General features: G+C 43.6%; 1 protein-coding gene across 5 annotated transcripts in view; it reads right to left on the bottom strand.

Annotated features, from left to right (window-relative positions):
* The window catches only part of cadm1a (cell adhesion molecule 1a), a 425433-nt gene that overhangs the window by 13507 nt on the left and 389792 nt on the right, over nucleotides 1–22134 (bottom strand). For 3 of the 5 annotated variants that reach the window (XM_055875692.1, XM_055875687.1, XM_055875705.1), the window contains one exon: nucleotides 13454–13486. The exons of the other annotated variants lie outside the window; for them this stretch is intronic. In XM_055875692.1, the coding sequence (XP_055731667.1) occupies nucleotides 13454–13486 (33 nt within the window). The remainder of the gene's footprint in view (nucleotides 1–13453; nucleotides 13487–22134) is intronic. 5 annotated transcript variants of the gene reach the window in all.

Genomic DNA, 22134 nt, shown 5'->3' with positions numbered 1-22134 from the left:
GAGGCGAAGCACGGCAACAGGCCATCTTGGGCTCTGCTGGAGTGTGTGGCTCTGGTAGTGTCCACAGGGCAAAACACGTGTACAAGTGAGTGTATGTGGGACTACTAGATCATAACTCTGAAGTATGTTGTGTCAATTTTGTATATCACACAGGCGCAATGGTAATACTACATAGCAGCATGTTGATATATGTGTGCTATCCTTCTCAACGTCATACTTAAGCAGGTCTTATACGTTGAAGGTATAAGGTATGTAGGTCAGTGTTTTTACCAAACACAAATGTGCCGATAGAGGTTGAGGATTTGTGAGAAAACTAACTCACCGTGAAAATGTTCTGTTTCAAGTTTAACTTTACTTCCACTCGCATGGTGGTTGTCTTGGCATTAAAAAGAGTGCATCACAAGTCCAGTGTAATTGTATTATGTGTTGTGTGTGTTTTCTCTCAGGTGCCACTTTTAAGATGGATGTGAATTTCCATCATTCCCATACATATTAAATTAAAAATGTGATTACTTTTATCCTTAAACACAGAACATTTGTGCATTGTAATTTCAGAAAATGTCCATAACGCCTTCAGAAAGTATTCATACTCCTCGACTTATTCCACATTTTGTTGTGTTACAGCATGAATTCAAAATGGATTAAAAATATATATATATTATTGCCCATCTACACACAATACCCCATAATGACAAAGTGAAAACATGTTTTTAGAAATGTTTGCAAATTAAACTCTTCAAGCAAATTGGTTGTCTTGTCATAGACTTTCAAGCTGATTTAAGGCAAAACCGTACCTAGGTCACTCAGGAACATTCAAGGTCGTCTTGGTGAGCAACTCTAGTGTATATTTGACCTTGTGCTTATTGTTATTGTCCTGCTGAAAGGTGAATTTGTCTCCCAGTGTCTGTTGGAAACCAGACTGAACCAGGTTTTCCTCTAGGATTTTAGTATTGTGGAGTAACTACAATGTTATTGATCCATCCCCAGTTTTCTCCTATGATAGCTATTAAACTTGGTAACTGTTTTAAAGTCACCATTGGCCTCATGGTGAAATCCCTTAACGGTTTTTTTCCACTCTGGCAACTGAGTTAATTCTACTTTGACATTGTGGGGTATTGTGTGTAGGCTAGTAACTCAATCTCAATTTTATCATTTTCAGTCTGTAACAAAATGTGGAAAAAGTCAGGGGATGTGAACACTTTCTGAAGGCACTGTATGTCTGCAGTAATTGTAGAATAATAGTGTTTCACAATATTTTTCCAACCCAAATTATTTTTGCCCCGACACAAAATTGCATCTGATGGTGCAGTCTTCCTATTTGTCAATAAAAGTATTTTCTTGTCGAATAGGAAGGCTGCACCCTCCCTGTCTTCTATCGGCGTAATTTAGAGGCATGGCCATCTCTTCACGAGCACAACCAATAATGGTTTTATTGTGAAGGTGTAGGCTACATTACATGGATTTATTACACTTTTTAAAGTGTATATGTTCCAAAGGTTTGCATCAGTGGCTTGTATAGATGCCAGGAGATGCAAATGTGTTTATGTTAATTGACAATCAATTACTGTGAGACCGGCAGTTATTTGCTTGACAGTCATCGGCTGTCGAAATTTCGTGACCGCCATAGCCCTAGTTGAGACCTCACGCTGTTAAGATTTGAAAATTCAACAGTTGTATTGGAAGGGGTTGGCGCTGGGGGGCTGTGTGTGGTGTTGTCCTAGTTTCCTGGGGGGGCTTCATTTTATATGTAGCTCCTTTAAGTACCACCATTTGAGTAAGTGTACGGCAAAGTCAGAGGCAGTTCAACAAAGAACAGTGAATTAAATGACACAGAGGAAACGACTTAAAAAAACAAATTAACAAGAGGATTTGTCTCCGTGCGCAACTTGCCAGCGACACATTTACCCAAACCACCAGCCGGGAAGATGTGTCTCTTTCCGCATTCTCTGAAATATAAATCAGAACCTCCGAGAGCATGCGGAAACAAGGTGTCCACGTGCCAAACAAAGCACGTCGTCGTTTCACGAGTGTGATCAATTTGTAGGGGAGGAATGCCAACCCCTGGGGGACACACGAAAGTATCTCATTCAGATCAGGCAGCGGGCTGATCTGAATGACAGGAGATCTGCTAATTGGATCTTCTAATCTGGTAATTAAGCATTAGTGATTGCAGTGGTGCAGCTGTGCTGCCTGCGGATAGGAAGAAAATCAAAAGACAGCAGCATCAAGCAGGTGGGTGCCATACAAAGCTACATACATATAGTACATGTGTTACTGCATAGCCTCATTAGATATAACTGCATCACAACTGCACTGTCTCTGCTGTTAAAAAGCCCATTGAGACAATTTAATGATGTCAGTTTAATATTTTTGCCTCCTAGATAATGCACTTGTAAATAAAGTAGCCCAGCTTAATACAAGTCCAGAAGCCTTTTGAGACAGAATGTGTGTGACTAGACATTGGTTACTGCTTGTTTAACTTGTAAGAAAGAACTTGTATACAAGTTGACAGACAGTCAGATGGGTGTGTGCCAAAAACTTAATTAGTTGGATGGTTTGATTCTTTGGAGTGAATTTATTTGAATTCTCACTACCCAACTAAATGTAACTAAATTCTGTTTCTACCTCCTTTACAGAAGAGAAAGCATCAATAACAGTGTATTCTCCTTTTTTATAAATATAGTGTTCATTTTCAATAACAATTAGCTATTTGAGATGTGAGTTCCAGATAGAGGAATCCCACCGGGCAAAAAGTGGTCGAATCAATGTTGTTTCCATGTCATTTCAACCCCAAAAATCTAAATGATGATGCATCAATGTGGAAAACTGATTGGACTTGCAAAGAAATCTACATAAGGGCATTTTGTAATTTTGTCACCTAACATTTAACCTAAATCCAATGACATGGTGACATTTTTTGTTCAATTCACGTTAATCGACAAATCAACAAAATGTCATTCAAAACTAGATGTTGAACTGACTTCAGTGGGGTGTCTCATTTTATAAAATGGCAAACGGTGATTGTAATTAGCGATTACACTGCAGGACGGCCTATTGAAGACAACAACATGGATCTATTCACTAAATATCCTTGGCAGACCTCTGGGGTTGCTTTGGAAGGGTTTACAGTTAAACATATTAATAATCTAATTACTTCAAAAACACAAAACTCAGGTGAGGCTGAATAGAGAAAAAAAACTAAACCAAAGTTATCATTTAATTTCCAAAATCATGATCTGGGATAGCTTTGCCATTTTGATCTAAATTGTTTCGTTAATACATTTAATCTGGGTGCCATGGTAACAGTAGACGGATAGGTGGAAGGCATGACGTCTCTCCAAAAGCTGTTTCAATCCATGGAAGAGTATTATTAGTGCGTGACTAAGGCGTCTCTATTATGAAATATGGGGATAGTGGGGAAAGGTGCAAATAATGTCAATTAATACCAAGTCTTTTATGGTTTTCCCTACACTTGTACAGCCATTATGTACATAATGAATGAGAAATTGCTTTTCTATGAAGTCCCCTCTCCATTCACGGAGTTTGGGGTCGGGATTTTACTGAAAGAAAAAAGTATTTCACTCATTGTGAAAATGAACCAAGTTCTCTGAGTTGCATGCATCTTCTGTCTCTTAGGAAAGACATACATTAATTTGGATGTTTTCAATAGAGCTCTCGGTATCTTGGCAACCATTTGAAATCCTCATCGAGACTTTGATTTAATCATGGACGAAGAAAAATATAAACCCAACAAACATAACTGGCAAATAAAATCTATGATTTTTCTTTCTTTCTTTTATTTCACCTTTATTTAACCAGGTAGGCTAGTTGAGAACAAGTGCTCATTTGCATGATCTCTAAACTAAGAAAGTGTGAATAAGAACTAGTTCATGGTTCTCTCCAAAACCACGTCCTAATGTATTCCAGCGGCCTACTATGTTTGCCAAGATGTTCAGAGGACTCGACAGGCCCAGAGACTCTGCAGCTCATCTCATAGATACACCGCCAGCCCTGTTAATGGGAGGCAGAGAAAAAAAACCCTGAACAGCGGAGCAATAACTGCTTTTGCTTCACCGTTTGCCCTTTCTTCTCCTCTACCGTCTGTTTATCATCCCCTCTCCAATTCCCCACCCCTCTCTGTCACCAAGCTGCCCGGAGCCTTGTCATTACCGTATTGGCCGACAAACTCCCCAAGATTTATATTTACAGTAGCGAGGGTCGGACAGGAGTGGGCCGCCGGTGTGGCGTGGAGGCAGGGGAAGGAGAGGAGGGCAACCTTTACAAGCCGGTTAAACCAAATGGATTTTTAGCTTGACAGAGAGTGCCTGAGGAGTCTTTGTATCAGACAAACAAACCACCCCATTAAATTCCAGCTGCTTTAATGTAGTTGTGGGCAAAGAAAAAAAGAAAAGCAGAATATCCTGTGGCAAGTAAAGAATTAGGGACAGATGTTGTGGCAAGGCTCGGTTAAAATTGGACTCTGATGTTGCTTATTTTCTTAGTGAGTCAACATCTAGATCCCCCCAATGTGTGTGTTGGGGTGCCACGTGTATATAACATGACAAAAAAAGAATTATGTAAATATGTGTAAACAACACAAGACACCGCTGGGGACCATTTGTCCATTGTGCGAGAGCCAGGGGAAGTGAGTTTTGTCAGGGCTAATCCAGGATAAGATGTCCCTTCCAGGGAACGGTGCAAAGCCTGGGGCGAGCAGGTCCCGTTTCTCAAAAGCGTCCCTCATTTCCTGAGAAAAGACGGATAAAGGCTAATTCTTGTCCTTGGCTGCCATGGAAGCAGTCGACCCACACCGGCGAGCATACGCAGAGGTTCGCATTGACAGCCATCACCTTTGCCTCACTGCGGTGGTGGCCATGTAGAAGTACCCTCTGGGGAAAGGGTTCTACCTGGGACCAAAAGGGGTTGGTTCTTCAAAGGGTTATTCTACGGGGACAACCCTTTTAGGTTCTAGAAAGCATCTGTTTTTCTAAGAGTTTACAGCTGGTTGATGGCTTTGAGTTGGACAATGAAAACACCACAAAAAGCAGGCAAAAAAGTGGAGGGAATAAAATGTGGCAATGTATGAATGTCAGCCAAGCAGGGTGTTTTGATTTCCTATCTGTAGGCCACTGTGAGCTGTCATTATCAGGTTTTTAGGTGATTTTCGGTCCCTTTCTGAGGACATACAGCACAATCCTGTAGTGCTTTCTTGGCGAGGCCATTGTTCACAAAGCACACAGTCATAATGGAGTCCAGAGTGTCGAGAAGAGGTGATGTGTAATCCAAAACCTCACCTCAGAGGGGTCTCTGCTCTCATGTATATGAATTATGGGAACATTTTGACATTAAAGAGCGTCTATTATGCCTCTATTCGACAGATCGGCTCATTTTTCAGCCAGTCAATGTACCGGTGCTTTAAAAGGCTTGTGACGTTCAGAATGTCCATGATTTATTTGTGGTGTAGAGCTTAAGAATAAACCAAACCAACAAATGAAGGCAGATTTGGAAACACATTTCCTTCAAGAGGCCAAAACAAATCTTTACACCATGTAGAGAACTGAAACCCCCAAAACTACTGGCTAAGAAGCCTTGCCAGAGAATTACAAACTGTACCTCTGTTTACCCAACATTTCAAACAGGGCCATAGAAGGGAAAATGGGAGAATAATTGAAGAAAATGGCTTAAATGAAGGGCCAGAGCCTTGGAAGATAGCATTTGGCGTGGGCTGCGAGCGATGGAGAGGAACTGCAGGTGACTGAGGAACTGTTGATTCAGTAGACGAAGCTAATTTCCACACTCATCTGCCCCGCTGCTAGAAATCACCCCCACTGATTCTCGCTTCCCGCCAACCACCAGGGCGTCTAGGCCCCAGACGACCCCTCGGTGGTCCATTTAATTTCAGCCGAGGATGAGTTAGAGAGGGAGAAGAAGGAGGGGAAGAGGGTCCCTTTTTGGTTGTCTGCCTTAATAGTTTGCGATTCTCCTGGCTAATTACGGCAGCATATGCGCCTCACCTGAGAGAGCCCCACAAGTGGCAGACTCACAGACACAACACGTGCTACAAACACACACAGAGCGTGCTCAAAATGACAAACGCATCTCACATGAAACCCACACATACATGTACCATCAACATGCTACACTTATGCCATACGTATTCAGCTCACGTACACACGGACACAAACATAGATACAGCTCTCACGTCATACTTGCCATTTAAATGCATGGTGTGTCCACACAGTCTCTCCCACCTAATTTCCCACCCGTTAGCATGACTTCCAAAGCCAGTGGACTAAAGCTGTAATCAAGGAGTCAATGAAAACCCTGACAGTCCCGAGAAATAAAGCCACCGGGGGAAACAATAGGATGCGGCAAGTCTTGTGACGAATCCTCTAGGTGACTCAAAGTCGTGTTCCCGTAATTTACTGACCAGGTCTGAATATTAATGGCATACAAAGCCTAGTTTATAACTGATTGTGCCCACATTTTCAGATATGCATCTGTGTCTCTTATCTGTCCACTGTGTCTGCATTGCGACCAGATTTTCTGGTCCCTCCTTTATCTTTATTTATTTAAGACACATATTGATGCCATAAGTCAATGGTGCCACCTGTCAATGATTTTGGAAGGCGGGATAATGATGATTTAAATCAGGGGTGGGCAACTCCAGTCCTTGGGGGCCGGAGTGGTGTCACACTTTCCCCCCATCCCTATCAAACACAGCTGATTAAACTAATTGCATTCCAAACTGAAGATCATGATTAGTTGAGTATTGCAGTCAGGTGTGTTAACTGGGGCTGGTGCAAATGCGTGACACCAATCAGGCCCCCGCGGACTGAAGTTGCACATCCCTGATTTAAATGGTTTCACTGTCCAGATCCGTCTACACTTGTAAGATATCCAGACGCAATGCATACTTCAATACCTCCTGAGGTGGTCAGGAAGATCTGATCACAATCAGATCACAATGCATCTTTTAATCATCTACACCTGTCTGAAAATGTGGGCACAATCGGTATGTGGAAAAGATCAGGAACAAGGATGCATGTTAGAACCAGGTATAAACGGGGCTCAAATCTGGCAAACTCTGTTCCCTATTAAATGGAAGAGATAAGTCTTCCGCTTCACCTGGTGCAGTTCCAGCTGGGAGCAAAGTGGCCCTTATTCCGCCGTCTTCCCGCTCCACCATCGCTTTCCCAGTGGCTTCCTGGGCCTAGCTCAATTATCCCCTCCTTCTCTCGCACACCGCCCTGACAGGCACGTTGGCAGGAGTGTCTTTTCCAGCGTGCTCACCTCTCCAGATAGAAGATTAGCAGGCAGAGCTCGTTATCAACTAATGGAACAGACTTTAGACCTGTTCCATCCTCTGACCATGCCCTTTTCAAAAAGAAAGTGTGGATAAGAGCAGAAGATTCTGTTGAAGATATAGAGATGTAGTCCCCATGCCAACCCAAACAGGGGCTCTCAAGTGTAGCATTATGCAGAGCAAAATGTCTGTTTCTTGAAACAAGAAGTTCAATAATGCTGGCTTCTCTCTGCCACAACAAGCAGGGGCATCACCATGGTGACAGCTTCCAGGGGAAAGGTAGTTAGCTAGTGCTGGCACTCTTCGGCATGTAAAACAGGCGCGCATCAGCAGAGGCTCAGCTCATGTCAAACAGAGGCTTAAGTTACTTTGCGCTGAGACAGAGAGAGAGAGATACATAAATAAGCTGTTGCTTAATGTTCCCAAGCAGCAAATGTCACTTTTCCTGAGGATTGCAGGGAGTTTACTTCAGGTGTTTTGTACTATTGGGGGTGACTTTGTGATTGCTTCAGGAATATGAATGAAATATTCTGAGTAACATTCAGAAAAGCAGAGGGCCCTCAGCTACACATTGGGCAATGGTGAGATGGTATTTCCTGGCCTTGAGGTAATTCAAGCATGAAGAACAAGGTAGGACAACAACAAAAATCATGTACTCTAAAATGTCATGCATGAAATGGACACACACAACCCCCCCACCCCCCCCAAAAAACAAGCGCACCAGTCCTTGAAATTCAATTGCATTACTTCGACCATGAGGTGAAATAGTATTACCTTGCCACCACCACACCTTCTGCCTTAATCTGTGTGGGGATCTGAAATAATACCGACGCTGGCTTTACGGCGGGCTTCTTGCAGATAGATTTTTTGCAATAAAGTTACTTAAGGCACATCATCAAACAACTGGCCTGGACATGTTAGTCTCATGTTTGTAAAGGCCAGCGTGAAACGTGTTGGCTTTGGAAATTAACAGAGAGAACGAGGGACCAACCCTGAATGCATTCACACAGCGCGAGAGAGAGTACACACTCTGAAGAATGCATTCACACAGCGCGCGAGAGAGGACACACTCTGAAGAATGCATTCACACAGCGCGAGAGAGAGTACACACTCTGAAGAATGCATTCACACAGCGCGAGAGAGAGTACACACTCTGTAGAATGCATTCACACAGCGCGAGAGAGAGGACACACTCTGAAGAATGCATTCACACAGCGCGAGAGAGAGTACACACTCTGAAGAATGCATTCACACAGCGCGAGAGAGAGTACACACTCTGAAGAATGCATTCACACAGCACGAGAGGACACACTCTGAAGAATGCATTCACACAGCGCGAGAGGACACACTCTGAAGAATGCATTCACACAGCGCGAGAGGACACACTCTGAAGAATGCATTCACACAGCGCGAGAGAGAGTACACACTCTGAAGAATGCATTCACACAGCGTGAGAGGACACACTCTGAAGAATGCATTCACACAGCGCGAGAGGACACACACTGAAAAATGCATTCACACAGCGCGAGAGAGAGTACACATTCTGAAGAATGCATTCACACAGCGCGCGAGAGAGTACACATTCTGAAGAATGCATTCACACAGTGCGAGAGAGAGTACACACTCTGAAGAATGCATTCACACAGCGCGAGGGGACACACTCTGAAGAATGCATTCTTTGAGAAAAAACACCAACATCATTTATCGTAAAATAAAACACACAAGATGACACATTATTGATTAATCAGATTGAAAAAGTCAGCACCCCAGGCAGTTTGAGACTAAATACACAGTGGGTCAGGTAAAGGAAACACTATGAATACCACTGGTGCCAGTGTGTGGCGATAGAAGTGCTGTCTGACAGCGAGGCTGACGTGCTGATAAGGGTTTGATCTATCTGACCAGGACAGCAATGCGTCTCCCGCCCCGGCCCTGCACTGTAATTCATATTCCTGAGGCAACCCCACTTAAGCTCTACGCCGCAAAGGAGTAACAACAACTTGGCCTTGTAGTATCCATCTCCAAAGCAACTGAATAGTGCTTCAGCTAGAGTGAAGCACTTCTGTCAAAAGGGACGATGCAAAAATGTAGCATAAATACACAAATGTGACTGCTTTACTTTGGTGGTAGTGTACTGGTTACTCTTCACTGTAGTATCTTTCTACCCCCTTCAGTCCAACCCCACTCCCCTCTTATTTATGTAACATCGTGTTTCTAGGCTATACCGAGGGTAAAATAGATTTATCAGAGAGCAGAAACATCTCCCAAACAGTGAAAGGGCACCAAAACAACAAGAACACATTTTGTAACGATAGAATGCAAATGTTTAATACTTCTGCGACAGCTTAATATTTCACAGGGACCTGTGTGAAACTTGTTATGTTGGCATCATTGTATTCCATGCACCTTGAATGAATCAAATATTTTTTAAGGCCACTGAAAAGCTTTCTGAACAGAATGCAAAGGTACAGTTTAATCAATATGTCTATCTTGCCGACAAAGAAAAGCTATAATGCTATACTCAGAAGCTAGCTTAACCTTAAGAGAGAGTTGCATGCGTCTTACTGATCACAAACATCGATTTATCAGTTGGTGTGAGATAAAGCTGCTTGAAATTTTGCATAAAACATATTTCACACCAGAGTTGGCATTGTGTTAAAGGTTACTTCAGGATTTTGACAATGAAGCTATTTTTCTACTACCCCAGAGTCAGGTGAACTCATGGATACCATTTTTATGTCTCCGCATCCAGTATGAAGGAAGTTAGAGGTAAACTCAGCAAAAAAGAAACATCCTCTCACTGTCAACTGCGTTTATTTTCAGCAAACTTAACGTGTGTAAATATTTGTATGAACATAACAAGATTCAACAACCGAGGCATAAACTAAACAAGTTCCACAGACATGTTACTAACAGAAATTGAATAATGTGAACGAAGGGGCTCAAAATCAAAAGTAACAGTCAGTATCTGGTGTGGCCACCAGCTCCTGCAAGTCCTGCAGTGCATCTCCTCCTCATGGACTGCACCAGATTTGCCAGTTCTTGCTGTGAGATGTTACCCCACTCTTCCACCAAGGCACCTGCGAGTTCCCGGACATTTCTGGGAGGAATGGCCCTAGCCCTCACCCTCCGATCCAACAGGTCCCAGACGTGGCCAATGGGATTGAGATCCGGGCTCTTCGCTGGCCATGGCAGAACACTGCCTTGCAGGAAATCACACACAGAACAAGCAGTATGGCTGGTGGCATTGTCATGCTGGAGGGTCATGTCAGGATGAACCTGCAGGAAGGGTACCACACGAGGGAGGAGGATGTCTTCTCTGTAACGCACAGCGCCTACAATGACAACAGGCTCAGTCCGATGATGCTGTGACACACCACCCCAGACCATGACGGACCCTCCACCTCCAAATCGATCCCGCTCCAGAGTACAAGCCTCGGTGTAACGCTCATTCCTGCGATGATAAACGCGAATCCGACCATCACCCCTGGTGAGACAAACCGTGACTCGTCAGTGAAGAGCACTTTTTTCCAGTCCTGTCTGGTCCAGCGACGTGCCCATAAGCGACGTTGTTGCCGGTGATGTCTGGTGAGGACCTGCCTTACAACAGGCCTACAAGCCCTCAGTCCAGCCTCTCTCAGCCTATTGCGGACAGTCTGAGCACTAATGGAGGGATTGTGCGTTCCTGGTGTAACTCGGGCAGTTGTTGCCATCCTGTACCTGTCCCGCTTCTATCCCTGACAGGTTAGTGTGAGGACGTAGGGCGGGGGCCCTCTAGTAGGACCCCTCCGGTCCCTTCTTGTATGACACCTGGCTGGGGTGGGTCAATCTGTCTTTGGCAGGCTAGTGCGAGGAGGTAAGGGAGGAGCCCTCTAATAGGACCTCTTCAGCCCCTCCTGGTAGGACGCTGCATGTGTGATGTTCGGATGTACCGATCCTGTGCAGGTGTTGTTACACGTGGTCTGCCACTGCGAGGACGATCAGCAGTCCGCCCTGTCTTCCTGTAGCGCTGTCTTAGGCGTCTCACAGTATGGACATTGCAATTTATTGCCCTGGCCACATCTGCAGTCCTCATGCCTCCTTGCAGCATGCCTAAGGCATGTTGACGCAGATGAACCCTGGGCATCTTTCTTTTGGTGTTTTTCAGAGTCAGTAGAAAGGCCACTTTAGTGTCCTAAGTTTTCATAACTGTGACCTTAATTGCCTACCGTCTGTAAGCTGTTAATGTCTTAACAACCGTTTCACAGGTGCATGTTCATTAATTGTTTATGGTTCATTGAACAAGCATGGGAAACAGTGTTTTTAAAGCCTTTACAATGAAGATCTGTGAAGTTATTTGGATTTTTACGATTTATCTTTGAAAGACAGGGTCCTGAAAAAGGGACGTTTCTTTTCTTGCTGAGTTCAGTTTCGCGAACCAATACTAACTAGCGTTAGCACAATGACTGGGAGTCTATGGTATCTTCTAGCACTTACCACAGACTTTCAGTCATTGCGCTAACACATGTTAGCAATTAAGATAACGCTAGTTAGCAACTTCCTTCATACTGCACACAGAGACATACAAATGGTATCCATGAGTTTATCTGACTCTGGGGAAGTAGATAAAGGGCTTCATTGCCAAAATCCTGATGTATCCCTTTCAGGGTGAGAAGGAGTTAGATAAATTGTGTGTATACAGTACCATACCTCCCTCCCCATCTCCTTGCCCCAAATACCTTTACATGTCTGCATATGTAAAATCATATGCAGAAATCTGTTCATCGGGTTTCACCAATGTCCTGTTTGAATAGTGGAAATTGCAATAACTTATTCTGGGGCTTATAGCAATTATACGTGATACATCATAGGCAAGGCAGACATTACTCCACAAGGTTAACATTACCCTTGTGACATGGTATTTAGAATGGCAGTTAACTGCGAGAAAGCAAAGTTATAACCTGGCTACATGCACCACGTAGCAAACTACAGTATGTAGTCAAGCCTCAGTGCCTTTCCCCCTCAGAAAACACCACTTACACACTGCACACCCAGGCTGGTGCTGCTACTCAAAGAACAAGTAATAGGGCACTTCCTATGCCTGAAAAGCCAAGTAGAAGGGCAGTCCATGTCTCAAAACACTAGCTGCATACAAAAATGTCTTGTCCTCTGAGCTCTATGAATAGTCTGCTGTTTGTGGCCCATGTGGACAGAAACCAAGCGGTAATTATCTGGCAAACTGAACTACGCTGTCTGAGTACCAGGTGATCTATCACCTTACAAAACCAGCCATTTAGACATCATTTAAAATCATCAAAAAATTATTTGAGGCAGGCCAATATTTATTACTTTTGGGCGCAAAATGAGAACACTGGAGGCAAATGTCAACAAGTACTTATGCACACTCACGCGTTGTTATGGAGATATTATCTGGTGTTCAATTAAGAGTGGCCATTTTGATTACCTCAAAAGGGGTGTTTTTTATTTATTAAAATGTACTGGCGAGGATTTCTAACACAAATACACACTAACAGACAGAAAGACAGGCGGACGGACAGACATAGACACATGAAGGATGGATAGTCATACAATAGACTGGACCCATTCTATATGTGCTGTAGCCAACTCTTCTCGTGTTGTTATAGTATACATGTAGGGCATGAAAAGGAACAAACACAGAGAGGAGTTAGCTAAAAGGACCAGCAGGTCAGTCATACAAATGCCCAATTCCAAATTGACCCCTAATTCCTTTCTTATAGGGGAATTGGACCTACACAGTAATGTGTAAGCAATGCTGGCAAAATTCCACCTAGCCTATCAGAAGGCAAAGTGGAGCTATTACCATATTGGCTATATCCTTCTGATTCTTTCAGATCTACACAAGTGTGTAGAGGCTAGGGGATGTTTTGCAATATCTGTACAAACAGACAGAAATATGCACATGCAGACACAAACAAGCAGAGACAGACAGACACAGTAACAAATGAAACCATAGCAAATCATTGTTTCATGTACAGGAGGCATTCATCCACAGTGTGGCAGAGAGTACAGTAGGGTAATCAAAGGAGAGCGAGAACTTTAAAACATTGCCGGTTATCAGATGTCATGCTGCGGTGGGGCATGCTGTGGCGGGCAGACAAAAAAGAAGAGGAGGGAAGAGATACCGACCGTGTGCTGCGGGTTCAGTGCTGGGCGTAGTGTCTGAGCACACAAGGACGGAGGGACAGTAGTGGTGGAGGGAGGGAGCAGGAGGAATGTGGCATGCAAAAAAAGGAGAAATGGGGACGGGAGGGAGAAAACAAATGGAACCCATAAGCAAGCATTCAGAGACCATTACATGACAAAGACTAAGACACAAGGCTTAAGGGAAATCAAAGGGAACCAATGTAGTGCAAAGATAAAACACAACACACACATTGGACATCAAACTGTGAGGGGAGCGCCATTGCCGCTTATGGGAGGACGGCAGCAATCGTGGCGGCGTAGACAGCGTTCACATGGTACACAGACAGCTCATCAATAAAATACAACTGCACACACTCCTGCATTATGTTGAAGGCCAATGTGTGACTGTGGGGAGCTGGGGGAAACATTTTACATTTCATTTACAAAGGGCAGAATTCGGTATGGCTGTGCATATTTTGATCAATATGACATGACTTTGGGAATCTCAATAAAAACCACTGAAATAACCTTTGTCAAATGCAATCATACTAACCTTGATGTGACAAACCGCAATGGTACAGGGCACGCATATTACCCATAGGACCTTTGAGTTGTGAAATATATATATATTTTTGGTGACTTGGTTCCTCAGCTGAGAAAATATCTGTTGTTGCGCAGTATAAAAGCATATGAAAACCTTTATTTGTTGTTTATTTTTCAGTATTTGTTTTTATGATAAAATGACATCAAGAGTATTTCAATAAAATAAATGTGGATTGCAGAGGACATTGGAGGATAAAACAGGCACTTTGAATTAGCTGATTATTTAACTTATTCTCTCTCCCTTAACTATAAGTATCCATGATGGATCAATAGAAAAAAAAGCCCATTTGTTTTTCTGTTGTAAATCCAAAATGTACTATCGCAAATTGGTCCAATTAACAAAGCATCATTGTCCCCATGCAGCGCCATTGTGGGGACACAAGCAAAGGTTGTTTTCCCTTTACCACACTTCAGCTTTATCAGACCTCGAGATCCAGGAAACTGTAAGGCTTGTTATGTGGTAACCCCATTTGCAATGTCAATTTCTGCAAGAGTGGGGCGTAACTCCACATCCTGCTCCCTCTCCAGGGAGATTAAATCGAAATCTTGATATAATCCGATTGTGGTCTTTTGATGATTTTGGGCACAGTTTACCAGTTTCCTTTGCGTTTATCCGAAATCTTAGGAAACGAAGGAGATATGTGTTGACTGTGCTCCACCGTGTCGGAGTAGAGGGAGATGGGAGCAAGGGGACCAATCTGAGTCCCAAATGGCATTATATACTGCAGTAGTGCACTATATAGTGAATAGGGTGCCATTTGGGACGTAGCCTGTGTCTTCCTGAGATGAAACACCTGCCTCGGAGGACTCGGCTGATTTTAGAAACGCAGGGAGATGTCTGCTTGCCAATCAAAGCAGCCTGTCAGGTAACATGGTTTCTCACTGTTTTATCAAAGTCGGCCTGTGCCCAACCAAAGCTAGATTGTTGTTGAGAAACCTGTCAACGAACACAGATACTAGCTAGCGCATCGGAAATCACGTGAACACCTTGCATAATGCAATGTTTCAATTCCAGACAACATAGGTATCAAACATATTTTATTCTGAAAGTGGTTAGACACCTCCATCTCAGTCACAGTTAAGTTGGGGCTAGATGCATTTCCAGAGCTGTATGTAAACAGACTTCCCATGTTTCCCCTTATCTACTGTAGACATGAGAGGATGAGTGGAGGGAGGTGTTCCCTCGCTTTCTACACCTCTCTTCTCACTACCTCTCATGTAGACCTTCTATAAGTCCATTAATTCCCCTTATTAATGTAAAATAAATATGCCAGGGCTCTCCAACCCTATTCCTGGAGTGCTAACATCCTGTAGGTTTTCACTCCAATCCCAGTTGTAACTAACCTGATTCAGGTTATCAAAAGCTAATTATTAGAATCAGGTGCGCTAGATTGGGGTTGGAGCAAAAACCTACAGGAAGGTAGCTCCCCAGGAACAGGGTTGGAGAGCCCTGCTATAGGCTATGCAGAGTCGTAGTCGGGTCCATTCGTGTCCACTCGGGTCTATCAGCTGTAATTACGTAGGTCCGAGACCCAACGACAAACAAACAGAACCCGACCCGGACCCAAGGGAAAAGTTTGGGTTCGGGAAGATCCGTGGAGACCTCTACCGGGGTGTGCAGGCATCTCAACACTTCTACACATAAAACCACCAGGGACATGAGAGTTAACGCTTCACCTCCCTCATATTGCCTAAGGACCAGGGAACAGGGAGAGATCTCAAACAGCGAGCCTAGATCATGTCCCTCTCAGCGGGGAGAGCCAGGCCTCGGAGGGCCTGCTTTTCCTATGGTCCTCCAGAAGAAAAGCACTGTAGTCCTGTTAAGTAATGCCACAGGGCTCCAGCTAGGATGACAGTTCTTTAGCATAATCGCTTGAGCACCTCGGCTTGCTCTTTAAAATAGATTCCAACCTTGTAAAAGGGAAGAGGGGCCATTTCACTGCTCGCTTTTTAACTACCGCCTCTTTGCGCTTCCTCTATCGGGCTGCTTGTAGGCCAGATCACCACTGGTACAACTGAAAGCAGGAGTTATCAAAGAGGAGTACACTGCGTGTCCTCAGGAAGGAGGGAAGGGAAAAACGCAGTGGTTCAAGAACAGTCCTGAAACGAGTAGATATGAAGAGCAGAGGGGGAATCAAACATCTGCACAGTCAAGTAAGGGTTTTTACCTTCTTTCTCAATCTACATTTTAAGACATAATACAACATCACAGCCTCTATTTGAGGCCTAGTAAAATGTCTTCGGGAGGGATGGGCTCTAAGCAGTCCTCCTAAGACAGCTGGAGGGGCTGCTCAAGGGGCTCCGCTAGGGATGTGCCGCTATACAGCAGTAATATACCGCTGCTCATTCAAATCAAGCAGTACAATAAAGCACCCGTCTCTGCAACCCTCAATCATCGGTGGCCCCTGGATGTCTGCTAACCCCATTACTTGGCTGTGGCAGCTGCGCCGGCTGGTCAATATGTTTACTGATGAGCTATCGCCAGCCCCCTGGTGCGGCCCTCCTTCCTTTTCTCTTTCTCTCTCGCCTCGTGTCGCAGGTCACCTGAGACACTCGCGTCCTTATTGACATCAGCAGACGTGACAATGGGCACGGAGCTTCACAGCTAATTGCTATGGTTCCCCACAAGCCCCTAGTGGCAAAATGTGACATACTGTAGCTTCAGTAGTCATCTTGTCATGAGGACACCTGTTAAAGTTGTACTGATAATGCCACTGCACCATCTCTGCAAAGTCTGTTCTGGTTGACAGTACAGAGAAGATAATCCCCACTGGAACCACAGTGGTTGTACTGTAGAAGTACAATGTCACAGTTAGATCATGCAACAGCGCGCTTGAAATGTAAAGGTAATTTCCTATTGAGCCGACATATGCAGCGTTTACCATGAATGCAGTCCCTGTGAACGTGGGAAAATTGCCTTTAAATTTAAATTGCGCTTTAGCGCTAAACTTTGGCGATACAGATTGAAGCGAGCCCTAGATCTGCATGGGAAACCGGCCCCAAGAGTCAGAATCAGTGGTGTAGTTGAGGGTAAATGCTGTTTATGCACCTATTTTATTTTGCTCCAGTGTTTACCTACCCTTTGCGGAAATCTGTTTATAAAAGTATAGGGAGTGTTATTTTACTCACTGTGAACAGCACTCAGCGTTTACCCACCTAGCTATTTTTTTACATAATCTAAATGAGGATACTATGATATATTCTGTTAGTGGGTGGCGGGTACAGTAATCACTACAGAATTACATTGCTTAAGCCACAGACTATATTTATCATCAACGTACCAATAGTTTGTATATAAATAAACTTGACTTGCAGTGCTCTGTTATGACCAATAATCTCCTTTCAAAATCAAGGTGTAAACACAACAGAAATATACCAATGCTTCTGCACACACACGCGCACACGCGCACACACACACACACACACACACACACACACACACACACACTTACAGCCACACACACACACGCGCACACGCACACGCACGCACGCACGCACGCACGCACGCACGCACGCACGCACGCACGCACGCACGCACGCACGCACACACACACACACACACACACACACACACACACACACACACACACACACACACACACACACACACACACACACACACACAAGATTCGCTGTCGTAGGTGATTCAGGGCTAGCTAGCTGATTACCTTTCCCAGCCTACTTTATGAGTCCCATCTTCTTGGAGCCATCATGGAGCGCAATCATGGACTCCAATAACAATATACCTCTACATAAAGAAGACGTATTTGCCGCATTTCTGTGTTTGCATGATGCTAAGCCTAATAAATTCCGCGGGATGCTCTCTCTGAGCGGTGTATCACACGACTGCAGTTGTTGTTTTCCCCCGTGGGAATACAATTGACCTTTAGTGAATTAGCCTATCCTCTGCCGGTGAGCCATCCCTCTCTGTCCCTGCTTTATGCCGCTGGAAGGAATCAAGACAGGCAGAGAAATTGACTACTCTATCTCGCAAGAGCTTGTGCAGGCGAGGGCCTCATTTGTTCAATTCCAAAATCAGTTTACCAGATGGTGTTTTGCAATTTAAGCCTTGACGAAAAAAAGTAGATTTGGGGGTAGGGGTAAAATGAATTGGTTGCCATCTCTGTTTATGTATTTTCATCAATTAACAGGCGTTGGCGGCTAGTGCTCCTGATACACAATTGTTTTTATTAGCGCGGGTACATTTTATTAATGGCTTTTTCTGTTGTACGTCTCCCAAACGCTGCTTTACGAGCGCCTATTTCCGTTTCTGGGTTGGGGTATAATTCTGTGACGTCTCATTCTGGTACATCATTAGTCATATACTGTATTCAATCTGAGAGAGAGAAAGGGAGGGAGGGTGAGAGGTAGAGAAATGGAGGGAAGGAGAGAGAGGGAGGGAGAAAAAGAGAGTAAGACAGAGGGATCCAGAGAGAGAGAGAGGTACATGGAGATAGAGAGGGGAAGATAGACGTAGTGAGTGTGCTAGAGATGACTCTGTGTCTTGGTATCTGTGGACTTCACCAAACAGATAGATTCAACCTTCTTCCGCTCTGCAGGAGTGGGTCCGCATTAGAGATGACAATAACTACTGTTGCCCCTGACAACCAAAAGGACAACGGCCTGCCCTGAGGACAGGGCCAGCACAAACACTGCATGTCAAGAGGAAAATCTATTTCTTTGCCTCTCTGACAGAGAGATAGAGAAAAAGATGGAGGGAAAGAATAAGGGATCTGGAGAAATGGAGGGAAACAGTACAAAGAGGGAGGGAAAGAATAAGGGATCTGGAGAAATGGAGGGAAACAGTACAAAGAGGGAGGGAAAGAATAAGGGATCTGGAGAAATGGAGGGAAACAGTACAAAGAGGGAGGGAAAGAATAAGGGATCTGGAGAAATGGAGGGAAACAGTACAAAGAGGGAGGGAAAGAATAAGGGATCTGGGGAAATGGAGGGAAACAGTACAAAGAGGGAAAGAATAAGGGAAGCAGAAATACATATTTGGTAGGAAGAATGAGAGGGAGGGATGCCGGTATAAATGGAGACATACAGAGAAAATGGGAGCAAGATTTGGCCTTTGATAAAATTTGCACAAAAACAAAGCAAAAAAAAAAGATAGCAAAATATCGATAAACATACATTTCGGAGCTGTTTTTATAGAGCAAAATAAGAGGCACAACAAATAGAAATTAATGACATCTGTCCCCAGTACGGATGGTACACTCTTAGAAAAAGGGTTCCAAAAGGGTTCTTCGGCTGTCCCCATAGGATAACAGCCAAATAACCATTTTAGGATCTAGATAGCACATTTTTTCCCCTAAGAGTGTAATGAGCACTCAAAAGATATTTATTTTGCAGTGTAAATGGCAATTTAGTAATCTATAAATGCCACCTCCTGAAGCCACCGAGTACTGTATTCTGGCATTGGGGCTTTAATAGATTTCAATTAAGTTGCAGTATACCACCATTCCAGTCCCCCTATAGACAGAAATAAAATATATTTTTGATAAACTAAGTGGCCTCTACCCCGCGTACCCTCTGCTAGATTGTTTGCCGCTACTGTCTATGATATATAGCTAAAGTCGGAAGTTTACATACACCTTAGCAAAACTCAGTTTTCACAATTCCTGACATTTAATCCTAGTAAAAATTCCCTGTCTTAGGTCAGTTAGGATCACCATTTTCTTTAAGAATGTGAAATGTCAGAATAATAGTAGCGAGAATGATTTATTTCAGATTTTATTTCTTTCATCACATTCCCAGTGGGTCAGAAGTTTGCATACACTCAATTAGTATTTGGTAGCATTGCCTTTAAATTGTTTAACTTGGGTCAAACGTTTTGGGTAGCCTCCCATAATAAGCTGGGTGAATTTTGGCCCATTCCTCCTGACAGAGCAGGTGTAACTGAGTCAGGTTTGTTGGCCTCCTTGCTTGCACACGCTTTTTCAGTTCTGCCCACAAATGTTCTATAGGATTGAGGTCAAGGCTTTGTGATGGCCACTCCAATAACTTGACTTTGTTGTCCTTAAGCCATTTTGCCATAACTTTGGAAGTATGCTTGGGGTCATTGTCCAATTGGAAGATCCATTTGCGAACAAGCTTTAACTTCCTGACTGATGTCTTGAGATGTTGCTTCAATATACCCACATAATTTTCCTGCCTCATGATGCCATCTATTTTGTGATGTGCACCAGTCCCTCCTGCAGCAAAGCACCCCCAATACATGATGCTGCCACCCCCGTGCTTCACGGTTGGGATGGTGTCCTTTGGCTTGCAAGCCTCCCCCTTTTTCCTCCAAACATAACGATGGTCCTTATGGCCAAACAGTTCTATTTTTTCCCCCATCAGACCAGAGGATATTTCTCCAAAAGGTACGATCTTTGTCCCCATGTGCAGTTGCAAACAGTAGTCTGGATATTTTATGGCGGTTTTGGAGTTAGTGGCTTCATCTTTGCTGAGTGGCCTATCAGGTTATGTCCATATAGGACTCGTTTTACTGAGGATATAGATACTTTTGTACCTGTTTCCTCCAGCATCTTCACAAAGTCCTTTGCTGTTGTTCTGGGATTGATTTGCACTTTTCGCACCAAAGTACGTTCATCTCTAGGAGACAGAACGCGTCTCCTTCCTGAGCGGTATGACGGCTGCGTGGGCCCATGGTGTTTATACTTGTGTACTATTGTTTGTACAGATGAACGTGGTACCTTCAGGCAATTGGAAATTGCTCCCAAGGATGAACCAGACTTATGGAGGTCTACAATTATTTTTCTGAGGTCTTGGCTGATTTCTTTTGATTTTCCCATGCACTGAGTTTGAAGGTAGGCCTTGAAATACATCCACATGTACACCTCCAATTGACTCAAATTATGTAAATTAGCCTATCAGAAGCTTCTAAAGCCATGATGTTATTTTCTGGAATTTTCCAAGCTGTTTAAAGGCACAGTTAACTTAGTGTATGTAAACTTCTGACCCACTGGAATTGTGATACAGTAAATTACAAGTGAAATAATCTGTCTGTGAACAATTGCTGGAAAAATGACTTGTGTCATGCACACAGTAGATGTCCTAACCAACTTGCCAAAACTATAGTTTGTTAACAATACATTTGTGGAGTGGTTGAAAAACGAGTTTTAATGACTCCAACCTAAGTGTATGTAAACTTCCGACTTCAACTGTATGTGCACCTGCGCCAGTGGAGAAATGAAATCAGCCGGCACAGCGGATTATGACCATAACAGACTGTTCCCTCACATCTAAATACACGGTAATAATGGAACGCCCCAGAGAGTTAAAGGAAAAATCCTCTCAAAACTATATTTTGCTATTTTTATTAGTCCACTGTTGATACAATCCCAAAATGTTTTGCATGTCAGCAATCAAGTGTTCAAGATATTGAACATTCAAGAAGCGAAGTATCACACTTTGCTTCTTGAAATGTGTGTGATGCCACTGTACTCCTGCGTAAATAAACTTGATTCTCAATAAGTGTTTAGTGCATTAAGGTCTATAATTGCTCCAGGGGCGCTGCACTGCACCTGACCCAATGCGTCAAGCCCTTCGGTGTGTGTCCGTGTCTTGGGGGGTTGGGTTGTGAGCAGAAATACACATTTCTCTTCTATGCAAGTTAATGGACAATATAGTACATCTTATCTTATCTAATTGCGATACTAGATTACATGAGTCTGCCAAAGCAGGTAACAGCCTACTAAGACACACTCACTTGTTTGATGTGAGTAGAAGGTGTATCCAATCAGCAATGTCATTAGGTCTTTGGTTTTTCATTTAATCCAATCAGATAGCATAATCGAGCACAATGCCTAAGATTTCCTGGCTTCAGTAGATTTGTTCCAATTGTGCTGAGAATGGTCTGTCAGAAACTTTCATAGCATTTCTAGCTCAGGGCTGCTCAGCTCAAACGCCATCCTTAAGTGTTGTTTTGTTTATGCACATTTCAAAGATTTGGAATTGCAATGCTGAAAATGGCCTTCAGCAAAGAGTTTCTGACAATGAGAGTTGTTATGAACAAAGAGAGAATTGCAATTGCAAGTTAATTTACTAGCCGTCACAAATGGCTTTATGTGGCA

The sequence above is a fragment of the Salvelinus fontinalis genome, chromosome 2, assembly GCF_029448725.1.
Source record: "Salvelinus fontinalis isolate EN_2023a chromosome 2, ASM2944872v1, whole genome shotgun sequence".
Lineage (NCBI taxonomy): Eukaryota > Metazoa > Chordata > Actinopteri > Salmoniformes > Salmonidae > Salvelinus > Salvelinus fontinalis.
The sequence above is the reverse complement of the archived record's forward strand: the minus strand, read 5'-3'. Positions and strand labels throughout refer to the sequence as shown.